Here is a 27,571-nt window from a genome sequence, read left to right as displayed (position 1 = left end):
CTGCAAAGGTTTGTTCTTTGATTTGAAATGATACTTCAGCTATTCTTAGCTATCTAGGTAAAACTTTAACCCATTACCTTCTTTCATCTTTTTAAAACCCAAACACTAGAGTTGAAGCAAAGGCAGCTTGTCAACAGAAAAAAAACAGCAAGTTTGTTGTTAACTTGTGCAGGAATCACCACTGTGAACCATAAGTTCCTGGGGGTGCCATTTCAGGGGCATTAACAATACACTTTTAGGATTTGTATTTTATATGCTATTGAAAGTAAAAGTTAATACTGCACTTACATGGTTGAGATAAGGAAATGAGCGCAGAAGCCGTAGCAGGGGAACACCTCTTTCCTTGCATTCCTGACTTGGCCTGTCAGTAAGGGAACTCCTGTCCTCTTTCCACTTGTCCCCATGAAGGAAGGCAGAGGCAGTCACCTGCTTGGTGAGGATCTCCCTGGGCTGGGTTAATAGTGAGTGCTAACCATAAAACCAAGAGAGAGGCTCTGTGTTCTTTCTCCTGCTGTCCCAGGGCCACCTGTGCTAAGCGATGAGGGTTTGCCTTAGGCTTCATCAGGTAAGGGAGGAGATAGGTAAAAGTCTGGAACACTCAGCTAGTCCTTTCTTTCCTAAGTTTTCCACTAGCAACTGGATGAATAAATCAGACAGGTCACTTACTAACCTTACTAAGTGACCCTTACTGGGGTCTAATTTTCTTATTCTACAGACAAGAAAATAGGAAACCCCTTTTTTCATTTAACTTCAAGTCTAAGTTAGCATGGCTTTATGACTAATCAAGTCCTTATTTTCCTTTACAATGACTTGGTGGAATTTCAAAAATCACCAATAGAAGCTATCAGAGTGGGTGATCCAGCCAGACCCACCGTGCCTTTCAGGCCACTAGTGGACCAGTCACGCCCCATATGGTTGTCCAGAGGACAGAGGACCACAGTTGCTTCATCCAGGAGATGGGGGTGGGGGGTGGGGGAGCAGCAGGTGCAGACTTGAAGAGAATCAGAGAGACTCAGAGTATCAGAGATGACCCAGGGGAAATAGGAGCCCTCTTATCTCACCTCTGACCAGTCTGCTGATTTCCACTGTGGACAAGGGAATTCATTGCATCTCTGAATGGTGACTTTCTCTTGATGTGTGCATTTGCTATCATCCAGTACATCATTGCGGGTGTTGACACAAATAGCCCTTCTCCTCTGGCTTCCACCATCACAGCTTTTAGAACACTGAAAGGAAAATACATGAAATAAAACTGTTGCTAAGTTTCTTATCCAGCATGGTCAACATCCTGGCTACACTGGCTTGTCTCTTTTCAACCCCCAAGAAACAATCACCCAACCGATCCAATTCAAGTTGTGATTTGGGGAGTGTCTACTCATGTTACCCATTTATTCCCCAGGTTTATACTGAAGTCAATATTAGTGGGCCAGCATGAGAAAACAACATTGGAAATGGCCTGTGGGGTGTGGCAAAAGGGATTAGATGAATTGTTCCACCACTCTCAATTTTCCATACACCATGTTCAATGTCATATAATCATTACAAATTTTTAAAAAAAGATTTTATTTATTCATTCATGAGAGACACAGAGAGAGGCAGAGACATAGGCAGAAGGAGAAGCAGGCTCCCTGAGGGGGACCGGTGCGGGACTCAATCCCAGGACCCCAGGATCATGACCTGAGCCAAAGGCAGATGCTCAACCAGTGAGCCACCCAGGTGCTACTAGACATTACAAATTGATTGTGGTACTCTTTTCTACAGAATGAGGTCAGGCATTGTAAATCAAGCATGGTACTCTCTTCCATACAGTTACATAGGGTTTCTCAATGTAGCCCTAACTAATCAATTAGTTGATTAGCCAACTAATCAGACTTAGCATCCGAGAAGAAGACTTTCGTTGAGTGAGAATCAACTTACTTCAGTCCATGCAGAATAGCGCCAGCCACCTGTGTTACATTCTCCTGAGCATTTTTCCCGGGTGCTTGGTTTGGGGTGGCTGCTGCAAAAGCCGTCATCAACCTTCTCAGTCTTCCCATCTAGCCTGCTATATTTGGCACAGTAGATGTCTAATGTGCGGTAGCCCAAGCCACACTGGGCACTGCATTCACTCCTGCTGGCAACGTGCCACCTATGCATAAATAATGGGGATAAACCAACATTTCTGTTAAATATGTATGTCCTATCTATATTCAACTGGTAGAAGAATTAGTTCTTTTTTCTTCCTTAGCTCAAATACCACAAAACCCAAAGCCACAGTCAGTTCCTGAAATCCAATTTTAAACCAACATATCCATGTATTTTTCATGGCTGGTAATGTACATGGAAGTCACAGAGTGATACTCAGAGGTTCTATCTTTGTGAAGATTCTCCCTTGATACAGTCAATCTGAAATTCAAGCAACCAAAAAGAAGAAAACATTGGACTCAACAGAGCAAAAAAAGCAATTTTATATTTAAAAGGTTCATGCAACTCAGCATTTCGTTTCTCAAGAAGGCTGCTCCTGACAGAGAACCACTGCTGGAAACTGCCTCGAAAACCCCCTTCATGTGGGCCATGCTAAAATGTGTTCGGTGAACATCCCGGAACTTAATAAAAGAATGGATAACTGGACTGTAATTGTGAATTGCAAGTGTGCTAAACTCTGTGAATAAAGACTAAGTTCCTTTTAAACATGGCCCGTAGTCTATATAGTTTGACTAGACAATTGACTTAATTTTTATAGAGCAATGTGAGGCCCATGGCAAAACTGAGAGGAAGGTACGGAGGCTTCCCATAAGCCCCACTCCCACACAGCCACAGCCTCTCAATTATCAGCATCTCCCCGCAAAATGGTACATGTGCTGAAAGACTGATACTTTTAATACCCCCCAAATATAGTCAGTGCTTAAATTAAAACAAAACCATTTAAAACTGACTAGAAGAGTATAAATATATAAGCTTAAAATGAATGCTGTTGATTCAACGTAACAATCCAAAAGAGGATAATTTTTTCAAATCTTCATTAGAATTAACTCTTGTTAACTACTTCTCAGAAATTGGGTAGTGTGCCAAATACGGACGCCCTAAGAATTCTTCCATCCACACCTGTCCAGGGGCAGGACTGGGAAACAATGAAGAATATTGGCCACATGCTTATCTTGGAGTTTCTCACAAATGTTTAAAAGTAGGTCAGAGTTGACCAGCTTTTATGTTTGGCATGGAAAGTGGGCTACTGAGATTTTCCGTTAGAGTCACACAGTATTTGGTGATTTTGTTCTAACCGGAACATGTTAAATGAGAGACTGTAAAACAATGCTTTATCTCATCCTGTCAAAGCTTAGTCTGGGCAAACTCTCACTTCCCTGAGGAAGTGAGGCAAAAATGTGGTCCAATTCAACAGAGGCATCTGGAACTTGCATCTGCTGCTCCTTGATTCTGGGCTACCTTCTCTTTGCCTTCATCACCATTTTTTCATGGAAAGCTTATCCATCGTGGGTAAGGGAGGCAGGAGTCTTGCCCCCACAAGAAAACACACCATCAGATCAAGTATAATAGAGTCTCCCTGATATTCACACAATCTCTAGCATTTGGGCAGAGAACCTGGAAGAGTCTGTGGAAATGTCACAGCATTGCCTTAGGAAAGTTCTTCTCAAAATGCTATCATCAACTTCTTCATATATTCTCTCCCCGGAAAGTGGTCTCAACTTCAGTGTTTTGAATTCATTCGGTTCATTTCATCCCACAAATGCATTTTATTACTGTATTTCAGAGAAGCAAAGTGTTTGCTACAAGTAGAAACAAAAAATGCGTATGCTTCTGTGGGTGTGTGGGACATCATGGGAGTAAAAATACTAGGAATAAATTTGCAAACTACTGATTTAAGCGGGTGTCTCTATTTTAGAACTTCTCTGGGCCTTCCAAATGTTAATTGACACGATGGATTTTGACAGAGGGGAGGAGATAGTTGGTAAGGCTTCTGAAACATACTGGGTGACCACAAATTATCTTGTGGAACTTGTGTTCCACACACATGCTTTGGGAAAAAACTATTTAGAGTTTGATTCATCAGTAACAATCCTCTCTCTAGTCTCTCAGCGTTGTCCATAGCTATTCAGCAACAATTAGTATGAACCACAATGACAATGTCTGTCAGGTTTTTTTTTTTTTTTTTTTTTTTTTTGTGATTGATTCAGTTTGGCAATTAGATAACTAGTTATTTTTCCTGAAAAGACCTTAACTCTAATTTAACTAAATTAACTCAGTTGGCTAAAGCAATGGATTTATAAGTACATTACCTACAATGGGAATTAATACTGGATAGCATAAATGTCTGTCTTTTAATGTCTTCGATTTTTTCTTTCTACAATGACTTATCAATGCTTTGTGACAACCCCATGAACAAACAGGTCAGTGATGCTGGGTAGACATGAAGTACAGTGGGGGTGGAGAGAGCCTGGGCTTTGAAGTCAAAGCCATCAGACATCAGCTCTGGCAAAGATGTGGCACTTGTGCCATGTCCCCTTCACCTACTCACATGACAGACATTACTAATTGAGTCCAGCACTTTTCTTTTCTCTTGGTGCCTTGAGAGGTCCTTATAATCTTCACTGCAGCACTATAGACTGTCAATACCATTTGATAGGATTTGGCACTGTGTTGTGGAACCTGCAAAATGCTAAAGTATTCACTTTTCCACTTACAAATGGTAAGATCCTAACAATTTCCTGATTGAGGAAGAGATAATTTCTTTTCTGTAAAAGGAGAATTAAAGCATCAATTCCTGTTACTTGCATTTAACTGACATTCAGACTATATAAAGCAACGCCCAGGCTGATTAACATTCAAACATGACACAGTCAACCTTGCATGTAAATCAGAAAACTTCAGAATTCTGTACCCACTATTTCTTGCCTCAGATTTCCTACTTTTCTTAGATACAGGATATTTTCCGTATCTAGACATCTGTGTGAAGATTTCCTTCTAGTTCCTTCCATGACTTTACATTAGTGTACTGCAATTTTCATATGCATAAGATTTCTTCTGCTGGGTGACAGATACTCTGGGTGTACAGAGCACAACATACAGGTACTTTGAGAGATGCCGCTTCCCTGGTTTTCTGTTGACATTGGTACCAAACTTAAATAAGATATGACTCAATCATAACAATATCTAGTGCTGAGTTGTGAGGGTCAAACAAGAACTTCTTTTGACAAATGCCATACTCTATTAGCTATTTTTAATTCTTAGGAGAAGAACAAGAAATCCGCAGGCATATGTCTTGGATAATTGGTTTCTGAGGGATGGAAAATTGGCTGAAGCTTATTTCACAGAGACGCAAGGAAGGGGAACTAAAGACCACTGTCTCCTCCTTCCGTCCTTCCCCTCCAGAAGACTCTCAGAGTGCACAGTAAAGACCAGAAGGAAACACTAGCCTTACCTCAGCTCGCAATCTGTGCCACAAGGTTCAGTAATGGGTGCTGGCTGGGGCAGCCGGTCACATCTTTGATCAGAAACTGTAAGCTGATCAGATTCCCGGGTACAAACAGGTTTTCGCTTTCGCTCCCCTAGGCAAGGAGGGAAAAAAGTCTCAATCAGAGAAAGTAACCTATTCCATAGACTATTTAGACTAGGGACTGGCAAACATTTTCTGTCCTGGGTTACACGGAAATATTTGTGGCTTTGTGGGCCATACAACCTCTGTCATGACTATTCAGCTCTGCATTATAGGGCAAGAGCAGGTGCCCACATGTAATATGTAAAAATGGTATAGCTGTGTTCCAATAAAACTTTATTTATAAAAGCAGGTAGCAGGCTGGATTTGGCACACTGGCTATGGTTTGCTGACCCCTAATTTAGGCAACAGGAAATGTGATAAATGATATACAGTATGACTACCTAATCAATGTCTCCAGAAAATCAAAGTGGCAGAGCTGATTTTACTTGGCTTCATACACATATATGAATCTCTAAGGAAGAGGAAACCCAACATATCCTGAATCCCTTAAAAAGCTCAACTTACCAGCCAAAAATAATCAGAAAGATGCAGAGAAAGGAGATCAAAGAATTTATGCAAAGTTTTATAGATTACATGCATTTGACTACTTCCAAAGAAAAAAGAATTCTTAAAAATCTCAAATCCTTGAAACTCAGCTGAAAAGTAGATACCTTGGCAGGGTTTGCTGCATGCTTGCCAGGGCCCGTGACTGTTCCAGTAAAACTGCTGGGGTTTGTCTTCAATTGGAATATTGAAAGAATAGCGCACATCAGGGTTGTATAACTTTCCCACTGACAATACCTGGGATGAGCAGACAAAATGGAGATGTTTGCAGGTCTGGTGACACCACATGGAAGGAAAGGGTCACAGGCTCACAGTCAAGTTTTTACCTGAAGCAAAAGTTCTTGTTCAATGCGGTCCGTGGAGTTAATTCTTTCCACTACATTGTCGGACCCACTGTACTCTATCACGGCATTCCCAACGCGGATTTCCCTTTTGGACATGGTGACAACGAAGTCTCCATTTAGCAAGAATTCACCTTTACTGCTTGATAAAGCTGTAGACGAGAAAAGAGAATTCACTGATTTGCTGCCAATGACTTGTTATCTGAAATACGAAATAACGCTCTGATAGGGAGAGGGTCGGGAGGGCAAAGAATATATACTTTTCAGTTGGAGAAGAGACTCTCAAATGCTAGTTTGCCACCTGCCACCTTTATGGCCTTGGGAATTCACTTTCCCTCTCTCTGTCTCCATTTCCTGATCTCTAAAAGGGAGATAAAAACACCTCCCTACCCATGTAATTATATTACTAAAAAATAATATTAGGGTTCTAATTAGTGTGGGGTTTGAGATATAAACCCCACATTACCGCATTACAGATGGAAGCAGAAGTCTTATGATTTGAAAATATGTACTAATGAACTGAAAATTTATAAAATCAACTCCCATGCAAATATCCCTATTTTATGTTAGGATTATTAGAGCCTGTTGAATCTTTGTTAGTCTTCTTCGACAGATATGGAATCTGAAAATCCATGGCTGACATGATGCTTAAATGTCATTTTTTCTGTGAGACCTAGTGCAGCAGCCAGCCTCCAATATGGCCCCAATGATCCCTGCCTGTTGATATTCACACTCTGTGTTTTCCTCTCCCACATGGACTCACACTGACTGTATAATCGCTAGGATTTTGAGGAAAGGCAGAGTGTGACTCCAAGGCCAGGTCTCAGGCATTGTGGCTCTACCTTGATCTTCCTCGACTCTCTGGCTTTGGGAGAAGCAGCTGAGCGGCCATGGTGTGAGGTCACCCAAGCAGCCCCCACTGAATGGCTTCCTGTAAAGAAATAAAGCCTTCTGCCAATAGCATCTGAATGAGGCATTTGGGAAGTGGACCCACCAGCCCTTTTAGATGTGATCACAGCCCCAAATGAAGTCTTAACTGTCACCTCATGAGAGACCTCAAGCCAGAAATACCTAGTTGTGCTGAAACATGCAGAAATTGGAAGACAGTACACACTTGTTCCTCTAAGCCACTATGTCTTGAGATAATTTGTTATACAGTAAAAGATAATTAATACGCCTTCCCAGACCATTCTTTTAAAAACTGTAATGTCTTCCCACTACCAGCACGGATTCCACATTTCCCATCCCATTTACCACCCTAGTTTTCCTCCATAAGACTTTGTATATGCTCTCTCTCCCCAACTAAGAAAGTAAGCCCCATGAGGGCAAGAATTTTTGGGTCCTTTTACTCACTGCTATATCTCAGCTTCAAAAAGAGCACATGGTACCTTACCAATAAACACTTCTTTTTTAGAAAAATGAATGAATCTACTGCAGATGTTGAAAAAAAGATGAAACAATCAGAAAAGCTGAAAAAGTCATGTTAGAGAACTTTTTGAGTCAAGTGCCAAAATATAGGCCAACCGAGAACTTGAGGGAATTAGACCCATTAGAACTTAGGGAAAGTAAACAAAATGGACAGATAAGCTACAATGACAGATGCTTCAGAAGAAATAATTTATCTAAGCATGAAGAGAGACTATTAAGAAAGTGAATATAGCCCCAGAAAGCTTTCATAAAAATGACTCCTTTTCAGGTTTTACTGTTAAATTCAAACTTTAAGCAAAGAATGTACTACTCTATCACATAATTTTTTTAAAAAAGATTTTATTTATTTATTTATGAGAGACACACACACAGAGAGGCAGAGACACAGGCAGAGGGAGAAGCAGGCTCCATGTAGGGAGCCCGACGTGTGACTTGATCCCGGATCTCCAGGATCAAACCCCGGGTCGACGGCAGCACCAAACTGCTGAGCCACTGGGGCTGCCCCTGCTATCACATAATTTAAGTCGAAAGCTTAAATAAGAATATTTATCAGTTGCTTTATCTTATAATCTAAAAACCTATGCATGGTTCACGTGAAAACATAGTTTTATTTACTATAAGAAAAAAAACAGTCTATTTTCAAACTTCTTTATTAATTTCTCGAGATAAAATCCCAATCATATTTTCCCCCTAGTATGTATTATAAAATTTTGGTTTTATTATCAGTACCACTTAGTTCTTTTTTTCAGTACTACCGCTCCTTGAATAATGAATCCTCCTGAGTACTGGGCTTCACATGAAACAAGAACTTAATAAATCAGAGCTATTAAACATTTGGGTCTTGAATAAAAATCAGAAAAAGTCCCTCTTATTTTTTATAAGTCGCATACAATTAGCAAATCTCAGTAGTGGTAGGGGGTACCCTGAAATGCACAGGCCACGTATTTAAGTAAAGAAAAGGAATGTGGAAAACTTAACTCAGATGGCAAGTAGGTTTCATGCCAGGTGCCAGTGTCAACCAATTGGTCCTAGCTGCTCAAGCGACTCTGCAGAGCATGAATCTTTGGAAGCATCATGCCTCAACATCATGTTAGTGACATTGGTCTTAGTTGTGGGATGTGGAGCCAAGACGCCTTGGGTTTTTGCCAGATTCTAACCTGTCTCTCACTGATGTCGGTGATAGCAAGCATGTCTTTCACCAGGCAGGCCAGAAGAGGTGTAGAGGGTTTAGGGAAAGTCGGTATTGTATCCTTACGTGGAGATGACTGAGGGCTGAGATGAAGCTTTGAATATTCTTGGTGGCTCAATAGCAGCAGGGTCCCTGTTTCCTTGGATATGGCAACCTCACAGAGTTCACCCATTTGGACACTATACTGATCGAAGTACTACTCCTTCTAGGATCAGTAATTAAGTCAGTTCCTAATCTAGCACTTATACTCACTCATGTAAGCCCCATCTTAGTTTTGAGGAAAGAATGAGATGCCTTCATTTGAAATGGCTGGGAAGAATGTAGTAACAGGGAAAAAGCTTTTAAAAAACCAAACCTTCCAAAATCTCTTGGCTTCTTCTTAACTCAAAATTCTTTGATAGTCCCCCCCCCACCTATATGATTTACTTGAAACTCCTTAGCATAACCTTCCTATATCTTTACAAATCATATCTTAACCTATCTTTCCAGCCTCACCATTCCCTCCCACCATAAGCCTCAATTCATTTATACCCCTAAGTCAGCCATACATTCTTATTCTTCTCCACAGAAGCAGGAAAGTGAAGTTGTCAAGGGTGTAGGGTCTGAAATCGGACCAGTAACATTTCCACCTGTTCCCACCTTCTGAGAAGTTTATGTGACCTTGGGTAATTTATGTAAACTCTCTCAGCCTCAGTTCCTTCCTCTGGATGATGAGTTTCTTACTGGATAGTTTACAAACGTAAAACAAGACCATGCATACAGGCTGCAGTTGCTGGCAAACTGTAACGCCTTCATATGCACCATCTCCTTACCAACACCTTTACAAAGGCCTAAATTAGGGATGAGAAAAGCATGACTTAAATATTATTAAAATACCTTCCCAAGGCCAGGTGACTTCCAATCATGGGAAGTATGTCTCCAGAGAATGTTAATGACTAAGGTTTTCTAAGAACAAGGTCAATAAATACCTGTTAAATGCGTGAATGAATTCATGCATGCTTTCTCTTATGTACAAGTTGAAATCAAAAACTAGTTTAGCTAAATATTTTTTTTCACAATTAAAGTCATTTGTTTGGCACCAGGGTGGCTCAGTGGTTGAGCAACTGCCTTTGGCTCCAGGCATGATCCCAAGGTCCTGGGACCGAGTCCCACATCAGGCTCCCTGCATGGAGCCTGCTTCTCCCTCTGCCTATGTCTCTGCCTCTCTGTGTCTCTTATCAATAAATAAATAAAATCATTTTTTTTTAAAGTCATTTGTTTTACTAGACTACATGAGCCTGTTTAGTAAAGCGACCATTTAAACATGCACTCTTGTAACCCCAAGAAAGATCCCAGTCTATAGTAGGTGCTCAATCAATGACACTGAAAGGAGTGACTGATTAGACCTGACATTTATGACAAGGAGAACAGAGTGCTTCCAGCCAAATAACTGTTTCCCTGTCAGTGTAAAGCTCTGACAACCTTGTCTCCCCTACAGCTGCTGTAGCGTGAGACCCACCAGCCAGGCGAGATGCAGGACTTTCAATGGGTCACTGATTGGAGGCGAAGCTGTTTCTGTGGCCCTCAGACATCCTGAGGCTGCCTCCTAATGTGGGTCACTTACATGGTGATAGCAGGACATGCTGCCAAAGCAATCACCCAGTTCTTTCAAGTGAAGTTGCATGCTAGCTCCCCAGCTGATGTTTCACCAAAATGGGGGAAATGAGAGACTGGCTCTGTAAATTAAGTGATAATCCAGTTTCGTGTGCATTCAAAGAGCAATCGTCTGTCGTAGGCTAATCCTGGGGCTCCTTTCCAACATCTTCCCGCTTCCTCTCGGGCTTATGACTAGGGGCATTTTACCCTTCCCTGCATGTTCCCTCTCCTGGTAGATGGTAAAGAGAGAAGGAGAAAGGAATAATCAGGGGAAATGAACTTCATGATTTATCCCAAACTGAATTGACTCCTGTCTTCCCACTGCCACAATTAATCAAGAGCTAAGTGTACTAGAGACAATCAAGTATCACGGAAATGGCTCCTTTTTCTCTTAAAGAAACACGAACAGGGTGGCTCTGGGTGCAACTTGGCTTTAACCCAACAGGAGGGAGCGGCCCGTGTGAAAGGACGGCCTTTGACAGGGAGACTTTCTGCTTCGGTACCTTGTGAAACAAATAGTTTCCTGCAAACGACAGTCTACTGCCCAACCTTCCGCTAATGAGATTAGGGGAGCTAATTTCCTGGGTTGGTTTCCCCCCCATTTCACCCATCAGAGCTGGGTTGCTACAAAGGCCCTCTCTCCTGGAACTTGCTCCCTCACCAGCATATGCAGAAAGACTGTAGCTTGGCTGGCCTGTAGAAAAATGGGAGGGATAAGGATGGAGATGCCTTAGCAACGCAAGAGCTGTGGGTTTGAAAACCTTCTTAGAGCATTTGCTGCACCTCCTTCAGGCCAAGAGTAAATATTTACACACCTTGGATTTGATGATGTCATGTTCTTTCTCATTTGCTAAGAAGCCACTGTAAGGTTCAAAGGCCCTGAGGTCTCGACCTTTACACTCAGTGAACTATGACTGTCCATCTAGGCTTGCACACTTGTCATTTGCTTCCAGAGAGTTGTTCTTTTGCCAATGGGTGACTTTACTGTAGTATTCCACTAAAGGGCCATGACCGCTCCAGCCTGCCTGTCCCAGATGACAAATCTTCTTTAATTTTGCTTTCATTCTTTACAAGGAGATTAAGAAACCTCCCGTGAGGAATAAAAGGTTATCAGGAGGCCCTGCCCAATTCAGGTGCTTGGCCTGGTTAATGAAGTTGAATTGAATTGAGGCCACTACTTGGAAGGAGATTTTTCCCAACAGGGAGGAGAAGAGAAGAGAATCCTTCTCCTTTTCAAGAAGAAGAAAGAAGCAGGTCAACATGGCTTTTGGCTTTCAGGAAATTAATTAATAAAGGAGGTTGCATGCAATGCTGCTGGATTTAATTAGGAAGTAGTAAGGCCATAGCAACAGCCACATGTTCAAATTTATAACCCAGTGCACACAGAAAAAATGCTTGACCTATTTTGCTCAGTGGTGGAATGAGAAATGTGGGATTCCCAAAAAATAATTTTGAAAAGGGTCCTCAAGAACTCCATTAATTCTTTTATAAAGTCACCATTCATTTGGATATTTAGGGTAGGGAAAAGCTGATCCAGCCACTGAGTAAATGATTCTAAAGAAGACTCTGGTCTTTCAAAGAAGGGATGATTCTGTGTATGTCCACAGTAATCCCATCCCTTATTAAGCACATAGTAAATCCTCAGTAAAGAGGACATGAGCAGTGGCTGTCCAACAGCTGAGCTGCCATTTACTTCGCACATATATATGTAGGCTTTATATCAAGAGCTAATGATATAAAAACACAGCCTCTGACCTTAAGACACTCGTGGCCATATAGATAAATAGGGAACAAATTGTATCATCTCAGTTCATGGCAGCTCTGTCTTTTTAGCTACTCAGGTAGAAATCTTTGGAGTCACCCATGACTTATTCCTTTCTTTCACATACTATATTCAACATATCAACAAATCATGATGATTCCACCTTCAAAAAATACCCAGATTTTGACCATGTACTGTCACCTCCTCCACTGCTCCTACTTGGGGCCAAGCCACCAGCATCTCTCTCTTGGATTACTGTAATAATTCCTAACCAGTCTTCCTGCATCTATTCTGTGCCTTTCTTCTACCAAAGAGCCAAAATGCTCCTTTGAAAATATAAATGTAATTATATCATGTCATTCTTGGCTCTAACTCTTCAGTAGTTCCCCATGTCTTTGAGAGTACAAGCAAGTCCTTTCAATGCTTATATGACCCTATATAATCTACTCCTGACACATGGTCAACATTCTCTAGAACTCTCCTCCATGCTGATGTAGCTGCAGCCACATGGGCCTCCCTCTGTCCTTGGAACAATCTAGACATGTTCTTAGGATTTTGCACCGGCCGTTTCCTCTGCATGGAATGCTCTTCCCCAAATCAACTTCTTCTCTCCTGCTACAGTTCAAACACTTCACTGTTCCCAACTCACCCTCAGTATCCCAATTTCCCTTATGATGTTCTATTTTCTGATAGCACTTACCATCTTCTAACAGTATACAATTGGCTACTCTATTAAGTTACTGCTTTTTGCCTCTCTACTCCCACCAAACAGTAAGTTTGAAGAAGACAGTGATTTAAACTTACTTATTTTGTTCTGCTCATTGTACCTAGAAGAATGCCCGGTACATATTAAAGAAGTGAATGAGTGAATAATGACATACTGCAAAAAATGCTATAATGAAGTCATGTGTATATATTACACTTGATCAGCATGCTTGGCTAAAGGATCATTGTCTATCTATGAAGGATTCCATGTAGACATTCCAAAATACAGATTCTGATTCTAATGTGATTCAATGAATACTCACTAACTAGCTCATTAGGTCCAAATATGTGCAGAAAGCATCTACGGAGGCTGAATTCAGATGGATAAATAGAATTCCTGCCCAGACACTCCAAGAGAACAAGTACATTCATTTCCTTTAAAAAGTCACTGCCCAGCCAGACCTCTGTGATTTCTCCTAGATCAGAGCGCAAGCCGTGCTGCTTTTCATGGCTAGGAGGAGTCTGGTTGTGCAAGGTGACCAGCTGAATCCCTTCAGTCATGACCCCACTCCCTTTGTCCTTCTTTTAATTAAAAATGGTTGGGCAAATTTCATGATCACAGTGGTTTACAGAAGGATAAGTTGACGTGGGACTGGGCTGAGCAAACTGTTGAAATGAACACAGGGTTGATGGTGTGTTGTGGTTTAAACAGAAGGCATACAAAGGAATTAATCAGGTGCCTGGACGTGAGAGAAGGATGAAGAATCCATAAAGGAACAAGGTGGGCCATTCTAGTCATGACATGAGAATAATTTGCCATTCTAGAACCTTTTGGAATAACCAGGCGTAATGAAATGTTGAATGAGTCCACTAGTGGTCTGTTATTGATTAGAGCTGGCAGCACAAAAATTAGGGGAAGTAATGTCTTTAATAAAACATTTGCGAGCCAGTTATCCACAGGACAGATTGTTTGTTTGTTTGTTTGTTTGTTTGTTTTTAAAGACTCAAAGAGGGGATCCCTGGGTGGCGCAGCGGTTTGGTGCCTGCCTTTGGCCCAGGGCGCGATCCTGGAGACCCAGGATCGAATCCCACATCGGGCTCCCGGTGCATGGAGCCTGCTTCTCCCTCTGCCTGTGTCTCTGCCTCTCTCTCTCTCTCTCTCTCTCTCTGTGACTATCATAAATAAATAAAAAAAATTAAAGACTCAAAGAGAACAATGATTTTTATGCTGAACTTACATGGTAAGTGCTTTCAAACTTTGATGTAGGGCCTTCCTATTTATTATAATCCAGAATAAACCCCTGATATTGACTTGAGTAAGGACATGACTCTTCCATCAGTGCTCTGTGGTGATACACATGAGGGAGAAATAAAAGAGTGAATTATAGGATCAACTACTTGTAGTAAAGTACATGACACCCAACAGCTCTCTGTGTGCATAGGGGAAAGGAAGGAACATCTGCCAATGACTCCAGAGAATCCGAATTCTCACTGATGGCAGGGGACGTGCCATCTTACCTAAGTAGTTATCATCCTCTGATTTCCCTGAGAAACTGTGCTGCCTCACATCGATATTGGTAGCACCGGCTGGGATTCGGACCACAGTATTGTAACCTGAAAAGAATTTAGCCACACTTCAGTATTCCACAATACAATTCAGTTTCTCTAAGTACAGAATATAAAAATGGGCAAGGAAGGAATATAATACAATTCTTGCTATTAAGTGTCTTCTAGCCAGGTGGGTAATGTACCTTAACAAGACTGATTTTATGCTTGACATTAACACTTTGACATATTACCTGTGGTTAACAGTGTTTAAACTTTAGCATTTTCCCTCTCATGGTTCTTTAGGAACAGGTTCTTACCATAATGTACTGTATTAAATGTTCCTGCTACTGTTTTGCATGAAGAATTATCACCACCACAAACTCCACATTTATCTCTCCGGGCTTTTGAGTTTAAAACATGATCACATCCAGCTTGCTTTTAAAAAGAAACATGTGAAACAAACAGTAAGTATTAATATTAGCAAATTATAAAAATTATAAAACATTATGATACGGGAAGTAGCATGTTTCTTTGAATTATGCATTCAAAAATGACAAGAAACTCTCTTTAAAGCTGCAAGGGTGGATGGGACACCTGGATGGCTCAGTGGTTGAGTGTCTGCCTTTGGCTCAGGGCATGATCCCAGGGTCTGGGATAGAGTACTGCATCTCAGGGCTGTAAGTTCGAGTCTCATGTTGAGTATAGAGATTACTTAAAAAACAAAAACAAACAAACAAAAAACCCAGCTGGAGAAGTACAAGTCTACAAATAAGAATAAATGAGAAGGATTGCTCAGGACTGAAAAAAAAAAATAGGAGTCGGGGTAAAGGACTGTCTCTAATTGATGAGCTCACATCCCATCTGAAGGGAGCAACCCCTGTCAAATCTAGGCTACTGCTGTCATCAGAAATAGCAGCTCGGTGTTGACATTTGTCAGTCCTCCAAGAGACACTGGAAAATTGGATTTTACGTGAAATCCCCCATGTTTTAATACTGGCTATGAATGGAGGACAAAGCATGACTCCAGGCTGCCAGTTTGAGGCCTGAGGCTCCAAGGGGCCTCTGGAAATTCTCCACATCTTAATGCAATGCAGCAGTGGTGACTGAGATCTGAGGAGGACACCAGCAACTGCCAGGACACCAGGACAGAGTTCACATTCTTGACCATGTTGCTCATTTGCATGAGCTAGCCTCTGAGGAGAAGCTCAACGTTTTGCTACAAACAGACTCATGAGGAAATGTGTGCCATGGTTTTGAGTCGGGAAGTGGGTGAAGCTCTCTGGGGTTCTTTTGGTCAAATCCTACTGACTAGAATACCCATTTTCCTGGACCACATGCAAGGATCAAATCAATTATTGCAAAGCCTGGCTACCTTAAGGATGCTTTCTGATCAGTGAGAACAGTGAAATGGTATCAAGCCCTCTAGAAATCTGCAGTGGTGCTTTACTATCTGCCAGAAGCTTCTCGATTTCCCTTCCAAGAGTAATTACCAGGTATGTCTCAGGTAGCAGCTTTGGTGCTTAAAATCAAAATGAGAAGTCGATTGAGGCCTGACTAGCATCTGATTCCTTTTGACATCTTTCTGGAGCAGAGCTATTGAATCTAGAAACTTTGCTTATGGAAGGATTTGGGTTTAATCTCAAGCACCGAGGTTATAGCAAAGGAGTATGTGTATGCATAAATTATCACAGTACATTTTTGTGGGGGAGGTTTTGTGTCGACCCTCCCAGAGCTTGAGAAAGTCAGAAAAATGCAAGACACTGGTTCTCAAACTTCGCCATCAGAACCAAGTGATCCATTGCTGATGCTGTCCTGGGAAACACACTTGAAAACCACTTCCCTGGAGACAGTGCACAGATATTAGCAGCTGCGGCTTCTATCAAGGAAGCCACAGACCACAGTGTGGCAGCAACAAGACAACACGGTGAAGAAAACACCGTCTGGGACTTACCCGGCAAAGGCCTTGGACGCAGATATCGCTGGTGTCCTGGCCACATGGGGTTCCATCAACCACTCTGTCTCGGAGTTGATAGTAGGCCGTGTTACCTGCCACCCTGCAGAACAGCTTGCAGCGGTCCTTCATCAAAACTAGAGAGGAAAAACACGACGCGATGTGACTTTGGGGCCGGGACCCTGGCAACCCGTTGGCAGACGCCTCCCCACATACACTTACTTCCACTGTACTTAGGAACCCAGCGCACACTTGGAAGGAGACCGTTGATGTTGAAATGTTTCCCATCAAAGTGAGCACACTGTTCGTCCCGGAAGTCTCGCTTCTGCTTGAGACAAGGCTCTGTGTTGCAGGACTTGAACTTCATTCGACGCCCTACGCAGTACTTCCCACCATTTTTCGGCCTGGGGAAAGGTAAAGAACACACCCAGGGTATTACAAGGCATTCCTCCCCACGCCACTCTCTCATCAGTGGCTTCCTGTCTTCTAGGGAAGCAAGTCTGAAGTGGCCGAAGGCAGAGGACAGGATAAAAGCTCTGAGATCTGCATTTGCAATTCTACCTCTGCACCATTAAGTACATGACCTTGGGCAAGTCACTTAACCTGGACAAGTCTCAGTACCTCCGCTGTAAAAATGGGAAGGTGCCACCTAGTAAGGCCGTCCTGAGGATGGAATGTCAGAGTGTGACACTTCAAGTTCGAAATACATAGCCTGGGGGACACCTGGGTGGCTCAGCAGTTGAGCACCGGCCTTCGGCCCAGGGCGTGATCCTGGAGTCCTGGGATCGAGTCCTGCATCAGTCTCCCTGCATGGAGCCTGCTTCTTCTTCTGCCTATGTCTCTGTCTCTCTGTCTTTCATGAATAAATAAATAAAATCTTTTTTTTTAAAAAAAGAAATACAAAGCCTGGGATTTACCAGGCAATGACCTGTCCTCTTTCTCCTAAAAATTCAGTCCTTTGGTTTTCAAAATGTGGAAGGTAAAAGGTACAGACGAGCAGTTGGAATGCTCCCTGTCTACTTTTTGTAACATGATATTCTCACAGAAGACCAGCCTAAAACTTATGCTATGCCACTTCCCTTCATTCTCTCCCTCCTCCCTTCCTTCCCCCTCACAACCATTATTTTACTTTGTTTTGTTTTACAAGTGAGATGGAATAAAAGGAACATCCCCCTATTTTGACTAGCCTAATAGGAGAAACAGGAGAGCATACTGGTTTCATTAACTATTGTGGGATGAGAGTATGGAGGACGCCTTGCACAGCATACAGTGCAAATTCCATCTCGGCATACAACCCCGAGTTATATGAAATTCGAATGTACACGTATTTTCCAGATGTGATCCAGTGAGTCAACTATATAACACATTTCCTAGCAGTCCACAGCTTGCCAGATTCATCATGGAAATGGGAAGATCACAGAATCATAGGAAGCTGGGTTCACCCACCCAGGGCTGGAACAGTTCAGATTTCACAGCTATCCTAGGACATCTCTGAAAGAAAGTTTCCCACTTTTGTTCTTTAAAATGAATCTCTCAGAGTAGTTGGGCCCAAAGTGTTTTTTGTTTTGTTTTGTTAAACCAGGACTTGGACAAATAGGAAATCCATCCATGCCGTGAAGTACAGAACGATTAGCCAGTCCAGCAGAACAGATAAGGCTCTGGAGCTGGATCTGGGTCAGTCTCAACTATCCTCATCGTGTGACCTTAGATGAAGTTCTCAGCCTCCATGAACATCAGTTGTCCTTTCTCTAAAATAAGCTCACCCACTAGATGCTAAAAATGTCAGCTACTGTGTTCATACATCAGCACTCTCAATCTAATCTGATCCAGTTGAGCAGTTTGTTTTGAGTATGGGATCTGTGCTAAGATATGGGGCAGATCTCAGGGCTTCTACAGGGTGCCCAAGTGTCAGGAAGGGGCACTGGTCAAACTACTGTTGCAGTGCACTCCCTAGAACAAAGATACGTAGACTAAAGTGAGAGCATGGGCTTTGTAGCTACACACTGGACGCCTTTGTGTACACCACCTGGCCTGTCCTGCACACGTGAAACAGAGATGACACTGGGCACCTCAACAGCTTGTTATGAATCTGAGAAGCTTAGGAAGCACTCTGATAAATACTGTTATTTATTGCAAAGAAAACCATATCAAGGGATACAAAATGGCACATAACCTTGAAGCGTCTATGTCTGATGGTTTCTCCATCAAACACAATTAAATCCATATGCTTTATAGCTGCATTGTGCACTGGACTCACTAAAACATACTCATATCTTGCCCAAGGGTTAAGGCAGATGTAATACTTTTATACCAAGGTGCAAGAGATTCAGAGAAGTTAAGTACTTTGCCATGAAGAGCAGAGATAGGACTAGAATTCCAAGTTTCCCAGGTTCTTTCTTTGTACTCTTTCTGCTACGTTATCCAGGAGCTATGGTCCAGAGTTGGGGTTTTTTGGTTGTTTTGGTTTTTTTGTTTGTTTGTTTGTTTTTGTTTTCTTTTTTTTTTTGGTGCCATATAGAGATAGAACCTTGGTTTCCTGGATTCCAAATTCTTCTCTCAGTACCAAGACACCCTAATCTCGTGCATAAAATATCACAGATTACATGTGAATAACAGATCAGGCCCATATACCTCTTCAGGTGAAACTTGTTTTAAATGTGCTACAAGAAAGACCTCCTTTAATTTTTCCTCAATTCAAAATGATCTTTTTGGACACTTTTAAAATTGCGTAACCAACTACAGATGATTGGTCATTGCTTTATTTCCTGAAAGTAACTCATTTCTCTTTTTGAAATTAAATTCTCAAAAGTTGTTTTTTTTTCTTTTGGCTCTCTTATACAAGTCCTAACTCATACCTAAAATCGCCCAAATGCAGCAGTTCCTTGGGCTGCAAATAAATATGTATAGGCAGCCTCCCTTCAGATGGCAATAGTTTCTACCTTTGCTAACTTTTGGCCACTATCTAGGGGCAAATAGCATTTAGTGATTTCTTTTTATAAATGACATTTTAAATAAACAACACAACATAAAACACTCCACGTGAGAGGCGGTATTGCTGAGGCTCATCAATATGGACTCTGGAATTGAGGATTTGAATCCCAGGCTTTCCTCTTCTTTTTTTTTTTTTTCTTCTTTTTTAAAAGATTTTTGTTTATTTATTCCTGAGAGACACAGAGAGAGGCAGAGACATAGGCAGAAGGAGAAGCAGGCTCCCTGCAAGGGGCCCGATGCAAGACTTGATCCCAAGACCCCAGGATAAAAACCTGAGCTGAAGGCAGATGCTCAACCACTGAGTCACCCACGTGCCCCCCAGGCCTGCCTGTTAATAATGATGTAATCTTATGCAAGTTGCTGAATCTTTCTAAGACTCAGTTTCTCTATCTGTAAAAGGAAGACAGACGATGTTGGTATCTACATCAAGATGAGTGAGGGTCTGCTGGGTTAATACATTCAAAGCACTGGAGCAAGGTCTGCCACACAGTAAATGTATAGCTATTATAAGGGCCTGCCAACTACAGCCTGGGCACCAAATCCTGCCTGTTGCCTGTTCTCTTTTTTTTTTTTTTTATGATAGTCACAGAGAGAGACAGAGAGAGAGAGAGGCGGAGACATAGGCAGAGGGAGAAGCAGGCTCCATACATCGGGAACCCGACGTGGGATTCGATCCTGGGCCTGCCAGGATCGCGCCCTGGGCCAAAGGCAGGCGCTAAACCGCTGCGCCACCCAGGGATCCCGCCTGTTCTCATACAGTGGTAAGAATGATTTTTCTGTCTTAAAAATTAAGAAACAACAAAACACATATTTTGAGACATATAAGAATGATATGAAATTCAACTTTCAGTGTCTGTAAATAAGGTTTTATTGGCATATAGCCACTCCCCTCTTTATATGTTGTTGCCTGTGTATTTTTCCCAATGGATCCGTGAGGTTGAATAGTTGTGTCAGAGAACCTGTGATCTGCAAGTCTAAAAAATTTACTGAGTTTTTCTATGGAAAAATATTACTGTATGGTAAAGGTCTGACCACCCCTGAGCTACTCTTGTGTGCAAGGCTTCATGCCACTTTGTATGACTTGTCCAGCTATGCTGTGAGGTAGGTAGTGGCATCTTTGTTCCTGAATGCTTGTTTGAATGGGGTTCATAAATGTTCAGTGACCTGGCAAGGTGACAGGCCCATTAAGTGAGAATCACTGGCTGACAGACCTGCCTAGGTTTCTGTGACCCAAAGCTTAGGATCTGGTGCCTTTCTTATGCTGCCTCTCTTGATATATCCATATCAAGACTCATTCTGTGACTTTATTTGCTTTTTATGTAAAGACAGATTATTCTTTATTAATAAACACAAATTTGTCCTTTCAAAATATATGGCTTTTCCTTTATCCCAAAGCATCTCTGCCTGATTTGCAAGGACTGTGTAATCGGAAAGGCTGTATAGCTGATTGAACTCACCTTTCAGCATGGAAAAAAATCGTGTTATAATTTAATAGCTTAAGTAGATAGAGTATTTTTTCCATACAAATAATAAAAATTATAGGAAATGCAGCTTTAAAAAATACTAATTACATTTTCCAACTATTAAGATCCTTTAAAAAATCTTCATGTCAGATAGAGATGAAAAGGACTTGCAGAAGTTACTAGATTAATTACTATGAAAGTAACCAACCTGAATATCAGCACAGCCAACCTGAATCTTTTTTTCAAGTACACATTACACAACCAAACCTATATACAAAAAAATTCATGAGACTACATGGCCAAAGCTACAAAGGAATTTTTGCAAACATCATCACAGGCATTCCACCCTGAAGGAAAGCTAAACTTTGGTCTGCAAATGGGTGTGAACAGAAATCTCAACTTTTGTCTCTACTTAAATGAACTGAAGAAGGCAGTTTAGGGTTAGCACAGGGAAGGAAATTCTAACTATATGGCAGGCAGGACCAAAAGATAATATGTTTTCTGTGTGTGGAGGGTTTTGAGAAGGGTTCTAATAGCCAACTGCAGAGGATGCTGTAAAGCTATTCAAGGATTAGATGGGATGAGCCAGAGAGCTATACTTGTGATCATTAATGATCCTTCCAAATGGAGTGGTCTATAGACTTGAATATTCTTATTCATTTATTAGTTAATGGTTTTCCCAAAGCAATCAATTCTTGAATTTTGAAATAAGCTTATCCAACTCAGTGCCTTAAAAATAAAAACAAACTTTCCTGCAATTCTTTATAGCCAAATGAGAGATTAGTTTTCATAGATAAAATAGACACATGTCTATTACCTTGTACGTCAGACTTCGTAAGCAGTTACTATGGTGAAAGCCTAAATGGGAAAATATCTAGTTCACGATTTTTTAAAAAAATCTATGAGCTTATTAGTTTTTAATTTAACTTTCTAATTTAAAAGCAAAATAGAAGCACCAGAAGTGGGAAAGCTTTGCCTTTCCCAAAAAAGTGGGCATGCTTTTTTATTTTGATGGACCTATAAAAATAAAATTCTGTTCTAACCACCAGGAAGCTCAGGGTCATTTTGGGGCACAAAATAACAAGGATAGGGCCCAGTAGTCTGATGATGCATCTTCTAGTTAAAATGCTGGCCTTGTTTTGGTACTCTAAGTTATGTTTTTGGTGGTTCTGATTTTAGATTTTACTGCATGTAATTAATTGTCTGATCCAGGACACTTAGAAAAAGTAACAGGTAAGTTATTAATAACTTCTCCTGACAACAGATATAAGCTGGTACTGTCTTTACAAATCAGGACACATGTTAATCTTACCTATAAGACATGGGTCATAAATGGGCTTAAAAAACAAATAAAGCATTTAAAGACAAAATAGGCCCCATTCTCATGATGGCAAACGAGTAGCACTGCATACTAGCTGAGACCAAAAACCATTTGCCCAAATCAGAAAGCATCAGGTTTCTACAGTTTGCTCATAAGGCACCATAAGTCCCATGTGCATGGCAAGGCTACTTACTTCTCTTTTGTAGCTTTTATGCTTTCAAAGGAAAAAAAAAACCTAAATATATAGCATAAAATATCTGGATGCTAAAAACATCCTTGAATTGCATGAATACTGTGAAAGAAAAATAAAAACAAACCAATGTTCTTAATAGAGACATACTTTGGATACAAAAAATGAGGCTCTACATTATATTCAAAAGACCACTCCAACTGGGAAAAAGCAGGTTGCCAGTGACGGGGCCACCATTCCCCTCCAATTCCTTGAGAATCAGAAGCAATCACTTTTGCATTCTGCATAATGAACCATCTGCTCTGTGAATTTCTCTGAACAGGCTTTTAAACGGAGATGTGGATCTGATTTTCCCTTTTCTGTGTCCCTTTCTCTTGTCAAACTGACTTACCCACTGCTGCCATTGTAAACTTAGTTTTCTGAGGCAGACTCCTTCCTCAATTCACAGGGACATCCCAAAGTGCAAATAACTTGGAAGAGCTTTAATGAAATGATGTCAGTGCTGACACTCAGCTCAGGGGATTGTCTTCTTTTAAAACCTCCCATAGCAAAGAGCAAGGACAAGGACCTCTAATTGAAGTCTTTAATGATCAGTTCCTAACTTCTGAATGTGAGGATCTTTGCTTTACTTTGAAGCTCAAGATCCTTTCCTGCTGAGATCTTTACACTGGGTGATTTTCTTTGTCTGGCTCATTCCAATTATGGAGTGATTTATCTCTCTCCACTTTCCACATTACCTCTAGAACTGCTCTAAGACTTTAAAAAAAAAAAAAAACCTACTTCTTTTGAATGAAGTATTCTTGGGGCACAATCTCAAAAATGTCTACTTGTTGGCAATATTAATATCTTTGTCACAATAACAGCTCACTATAATAATAATAATTTGGCTCACTATAGCCACCAAATAGTTTTTAATTAAAAAAAGTGTCATACCTGCTATTAGCTTAAAATGCTTTATTTTAAAACTTCAACAATACAAACAGCTAGGATTTATAATTGACTTTAAAAAGTGAGTTGTAGAACACTATATGTACTATGATCCTTATTTTATGTTACAGAATACTTATTCCATATACTACATATTATATGACAAATCTTTTTTGAAAGTCCAAAGTGATACATATCAAATCATTTTCCCCTCGTTATCTCCTTGTGGGGAGCAGGTGGGAGGTAGGAAGAACAATGATAAAAAATTTTTATATCATATAGTTTTGTGCCTGGAGTTTTTGAAAGCATGTACTATATTTGTACTATTATTCAAATAACACAATAATAGACTCTATTAATAACCTAATGTTTAGTTTTTATACCCATAAGTTACAGACTTATGTCTGTAACAGTCTATGTCATAATATGGCTCTTTAGTTGTCTTTATAGAGACTAATATCATGTGGACACGAAATAAATGTGGGACTGTGGATAAAAATAAATGAAAACAAATAGATCATTATCTGTGATTTGTACTAATGAGTATTTATTAGGCCAGAGATTACAACAGTGGCCTAAAAGTATGTTATTTTTTTGGTTAATACAACTCATATTTTCTTCTTATTTAAAAAAACAACAACAACTGGAAGCACTGTCCACACTAGGCCCTCTTCCTACCTGTGAACAACCAGCTAGGTCTGAGCAGCACCCTGCACTTGATTTCTACCACCCTGCACAAGACAACCCCAGTATCCTGTACCAGCCCACTTCCCTATTTTACCTGCTTGCTTCTGTCTATAATTCTGTCTGCTATCCCTAATGTAGGCTGTGAAACATAGCTGAGTACTGTGCATGAAATCACTTTACATAATCCCAAAACAACTAGGTCTTAAACATAGTTATTGGTTTATCCATCTAAAAACCTATTCCTATTCTATGAAGAATTCTTGCCCCCCTCCACCAGCCTATATAGGTTCAATGGCAATTATATCATGTATTATCTCTCTGTTCCTTTAGATTTGATACACATTAGGCCCACACAAAATTTGATGTCATTCCCTATAATGAAAATATGATTTCTTAAATCTCCCTCTAAACATACATGCCTATTGTGATAGATGCTGGCGGGGGGGGGGGCGGGGGGGAACCACATTAACTTCATTTGAACATGTCCTAGCAAGGCTAGGCTGGTAAAGACAGCCATGGTCACATAATGAGAATTATCCCCAAAGTCAGGACACTCCCAATCCAGTACATTATCCAGTTGCGGGATGGGACCTTTGGTGTCTCATCTGTACAGCAACTAGCTTGATTCTAAAAGTAATTCTCAACTTGGGGTTCCCAGTCCCTTTGGATCTGCTAATGCCACCCTGGGGGTCTGTGTGCCCTTTTCGGCATTTTAGTAGCTAACTGGCAAGGCAATAAGTTACCCACAATCTAGATAGAAATGTCCAGTTTCTTCATCTCCTCAGGAAAATACATATGTTCACTTTGTTAGCCTGCTATATCAAGCCCGAGAGACAGTAAGATATGCCTGAATGTCAAATTATTAAACAGACCAACTGACACGACAGCATCTACTGTTTGGTAGACAGAACTTTTAATAAAGGACCCTGGGAGAAGATTTACTACAGAGGAGAGCACTTGGGAAGAAAGAGATTGGATATTAACAGTCTAAGCAGCCCTAGAAATCCACTCACTCTGGAACTGGGAAAGAGTTCTCTCTCCATCTGCCTCCAGATAAATCACTCCCTTCCGGAACGTGCCACTCATGCAATCCCAATAATGACAGCAAGAAGCTGTAGGACTTACTCTGGTCGGTTGCACTCACGAACAGCAGTTTTGATGCCCCCTCCACACGTCCTTGAGCAGGTTCCAAAGGGACTCCAACTGCCCCAGGATCCATCAGTCACGGGGACCTCCATTTCTTTGGGGACACAAAATCCAAACTTGCAGTGCTGTATTTAATAAGGGGAACAGTGAGGGAGAGCTCGGTGCTGGAGACATTGTAGGACCTGCTGTCCTTTTGAGTGAGTATATGCCATACTTCATTTCCCTCCTTACCCCCCACCACGTGCTGGTTTGAAATGCTGCCATTTCATCATCTGTATGAACAATGGAAACGGTAGGGATTTTAATCTCATACTCATTGATTTTAGGTCATGTCTTCATTTACCACTTGCTTGAATACAATGAGCCAATGAGTTGTTGGCTCCAGGCTGTCAGGGTAACTCCAGTGGCCAGCTTCGAAGTGCTCAATTAGTCTGCTTGGAAAAATGAGGAGAGGAAGTGGGCCTACTGGTTGTAGATGGGGCCAAAATGAGTTACTGGATTTGTAGAGCGAATCTCCATCAGGAAGGCTCAGAGACGTTATGAGCTTGGTAAAATATGTTTTACTGCTCCCCACAGATTTGAGAAGCCAATTTTAATTAGGTGGGAGAGAAGAAAAAGCAAGTTACATGATTCCTATAAACTCACTCCACCAAAGCACACAGGATGAGACTAGTGCAAAATGGACATAGTACAGAGAGCCCTAAACATTATTGCTTTTTTGTTACTCATGGTTTCAGATTCTCCAGCCTACAGCAGGAAGAAGGCCATGATGCTTAAAACAAAACAAAACAGAATAAAACTCCTCAGCAGGACAAGGGATTCGAGAAGCCCATTTCAACCCTCTGCCATTGTTGGGGTGTGAGGCCCTGACACAAAGCCGAGGTCACTGAGCAGCGGACAAAGGAAGAGTGGCGACAGTGGCGGCAGGAGGGTGATGCCCTGCGGCTCGCTCAGATCTCTGAAGTGGAGCTGGTGGTGGCTGGCTGCCGTGATTTATCTGCAGGGAGGGCACGGGCAGAGGCAGAGGCCCGCAGAGGCCGGGGGTGGGGGTGTGGGCTGGGAAAGCACACGACAAATAAGATGCAGGTGAAGGTCCCAGACCCAACGGGCAGCCACACACCAGGCTTGGTGAACGATCGTTCAGAGAGCACCAGCCTTTAAGCTTTCGCTATTCTGCGGTGCCTTTGCTCTTGCAATTATTCGCCTGGAATATCCTTTTCCCTGGGCTGTTGGGCTGAGGCTTAAAAGCTTCTGCCTTCAAAGAATCCCGGGCAACGCCAAGCCCAAGAAATGTGGGCAGAGGAAGGGGTGATGACATTGCTCTCTGACATCGTTTGGTATTTGTCTTTACAGGGGTTGTGAACATTTATTGGAACGTATGCACATAAAAATAAATGAGAGAGCTAGCTTGGTCTAGAGTACCACCATCCAATGAGAATGTGCCATAAGCCACATGTGTACACTTTCCTTTAAATGTTCAGAAGCCATGTGAAAACAAGTAAAAAGAAAACTGAAATTAACTTTAATACCTTTTATTCAGTTCAAGATATCGGAATATTATTACTTCCGTATGGAACTGATATGAAATTATGGGATTTCTTTATACTCTTTCTCATACTAGGTCTTCAACACCTGGTGGTATTTTCACTCACGCACATCTCAGTTCAGCCTGACATTTGAGGTTTTTTTTTTAATTTTTATTTATTTACTATAGTCACACAGAGAGAGAGAGAGAGAGAGAGGCAGAGACACAGGCAGAGGGAGAAGCAGGCTCCATGCACCGGGAGCCCGACGTGGGATTCGATCCCGGGTCTCCAGGATCGCGCCCTGGGCCAAAGGCAGGCGCCAAACCGCTGCGCCACCCAGGGATCCCCAATTTTTAAGTTTTTTTTTTTTTAAATTTTTTCAGTCTGACATTTGAAGGGCTCACTAGACATGTGGGGCTATTGGCTGCCATACTGGACAGTGAAGGTCTTAGAAGGACAAAGCTCGGCAGGCCAATGGTCTGGTAGTGAGTTGCGGCTCTTCCACAGACTAACTCTGTGACCCTAGGTGAGTCCCTGACTGAAAAATGGAGATCAATTTGCTAAAGTTTTCTTGAGTAGGACACGAGACACAGCATGTCTAAAGCACTCAGCACACAGCTGAACACATAAGGGACCTGACTTAAATAAAGTCAGTAAGATAATGGCAAACATTCACACAGCCTTTCGTATTGGTCAGGCACTGTTCTAGGCATTAGATATATAT

General features: G+C 41.5%; 1 protein-coding gene across 4 annotated transcripts in view; it reads right to left on the bottom strand.

Annotated features, from left to right (window-relative positions):
- Positions 1-27,571, bottom strand: part of ADAMTS9 (ADAM metallopeptidase with thrombospondin type 1 motif 9) — a 159,419-nt gene that overhangs the window by 85,671 nt on the left and 46,177 nt on the right. For all 4 annotated transcript variants that reach the window (XM_038565917.1, XM_038565920.1, XM_038565919.1 and 1 more), the window contains 10 exons: positions 25,301-25,446; positions 16,819-17,000; positions 16,597-16,733; positions 14,963-15,080; positions 14,616-14,711; positions 6,364-6,530; positions 6,145-6,274; positions 5,417-5,543; positions 1,918-2,128; positions 1,062-1,226 (listed from right to left, as the gene is read on the bottom strand). In XM_038565917.1, the coding sequence (XP_038421845.1) occupies positions 1,062-1,226; positions 1,918-2,128; positions 5,417-5,543; positions 6,145-6,274; positions 6,364-6,530; positions 14,616-14,711; positions 14,963-15,080; positions 16,597-16,733; positions 16,819-17,000; positions 25,301-25,446 (1,479 nt within the window). The remainder of the gene's footprint in view (positions 1-1,061; positions 1,227-1,917; positions 2,129-5,416; positions 5,544-6,144; positions 6,275-6,363; positions 6,531-14,615; positions 14,712-14,962; positions 15,081-16,596; positions 16,734-16,818; positions 17,001-25,300; positions 25,447-27,571) is intronic.

Source organism: Canis lupus, chromosome 20, assembly GCF_011100685.1.
Source record: "Canis lupus familiaris isolate Mischka breed German Shepherd chromosome 20, alternate assembly UU_Cfam_GSD_1.0, whole genome shotgun sequence".
In the NCBI taxonomy this organism is placed as follows: domain Eukaryota; kingdom Metazoa; phylum Chordata; class Mammalia; order Carnivora; family Canidae; genus Canis; species Canis lupus.
Note: the sequence above shows the minus strand (reverse complement) of the source record. Positions and strands in the feature narration are given on the sequence as shown.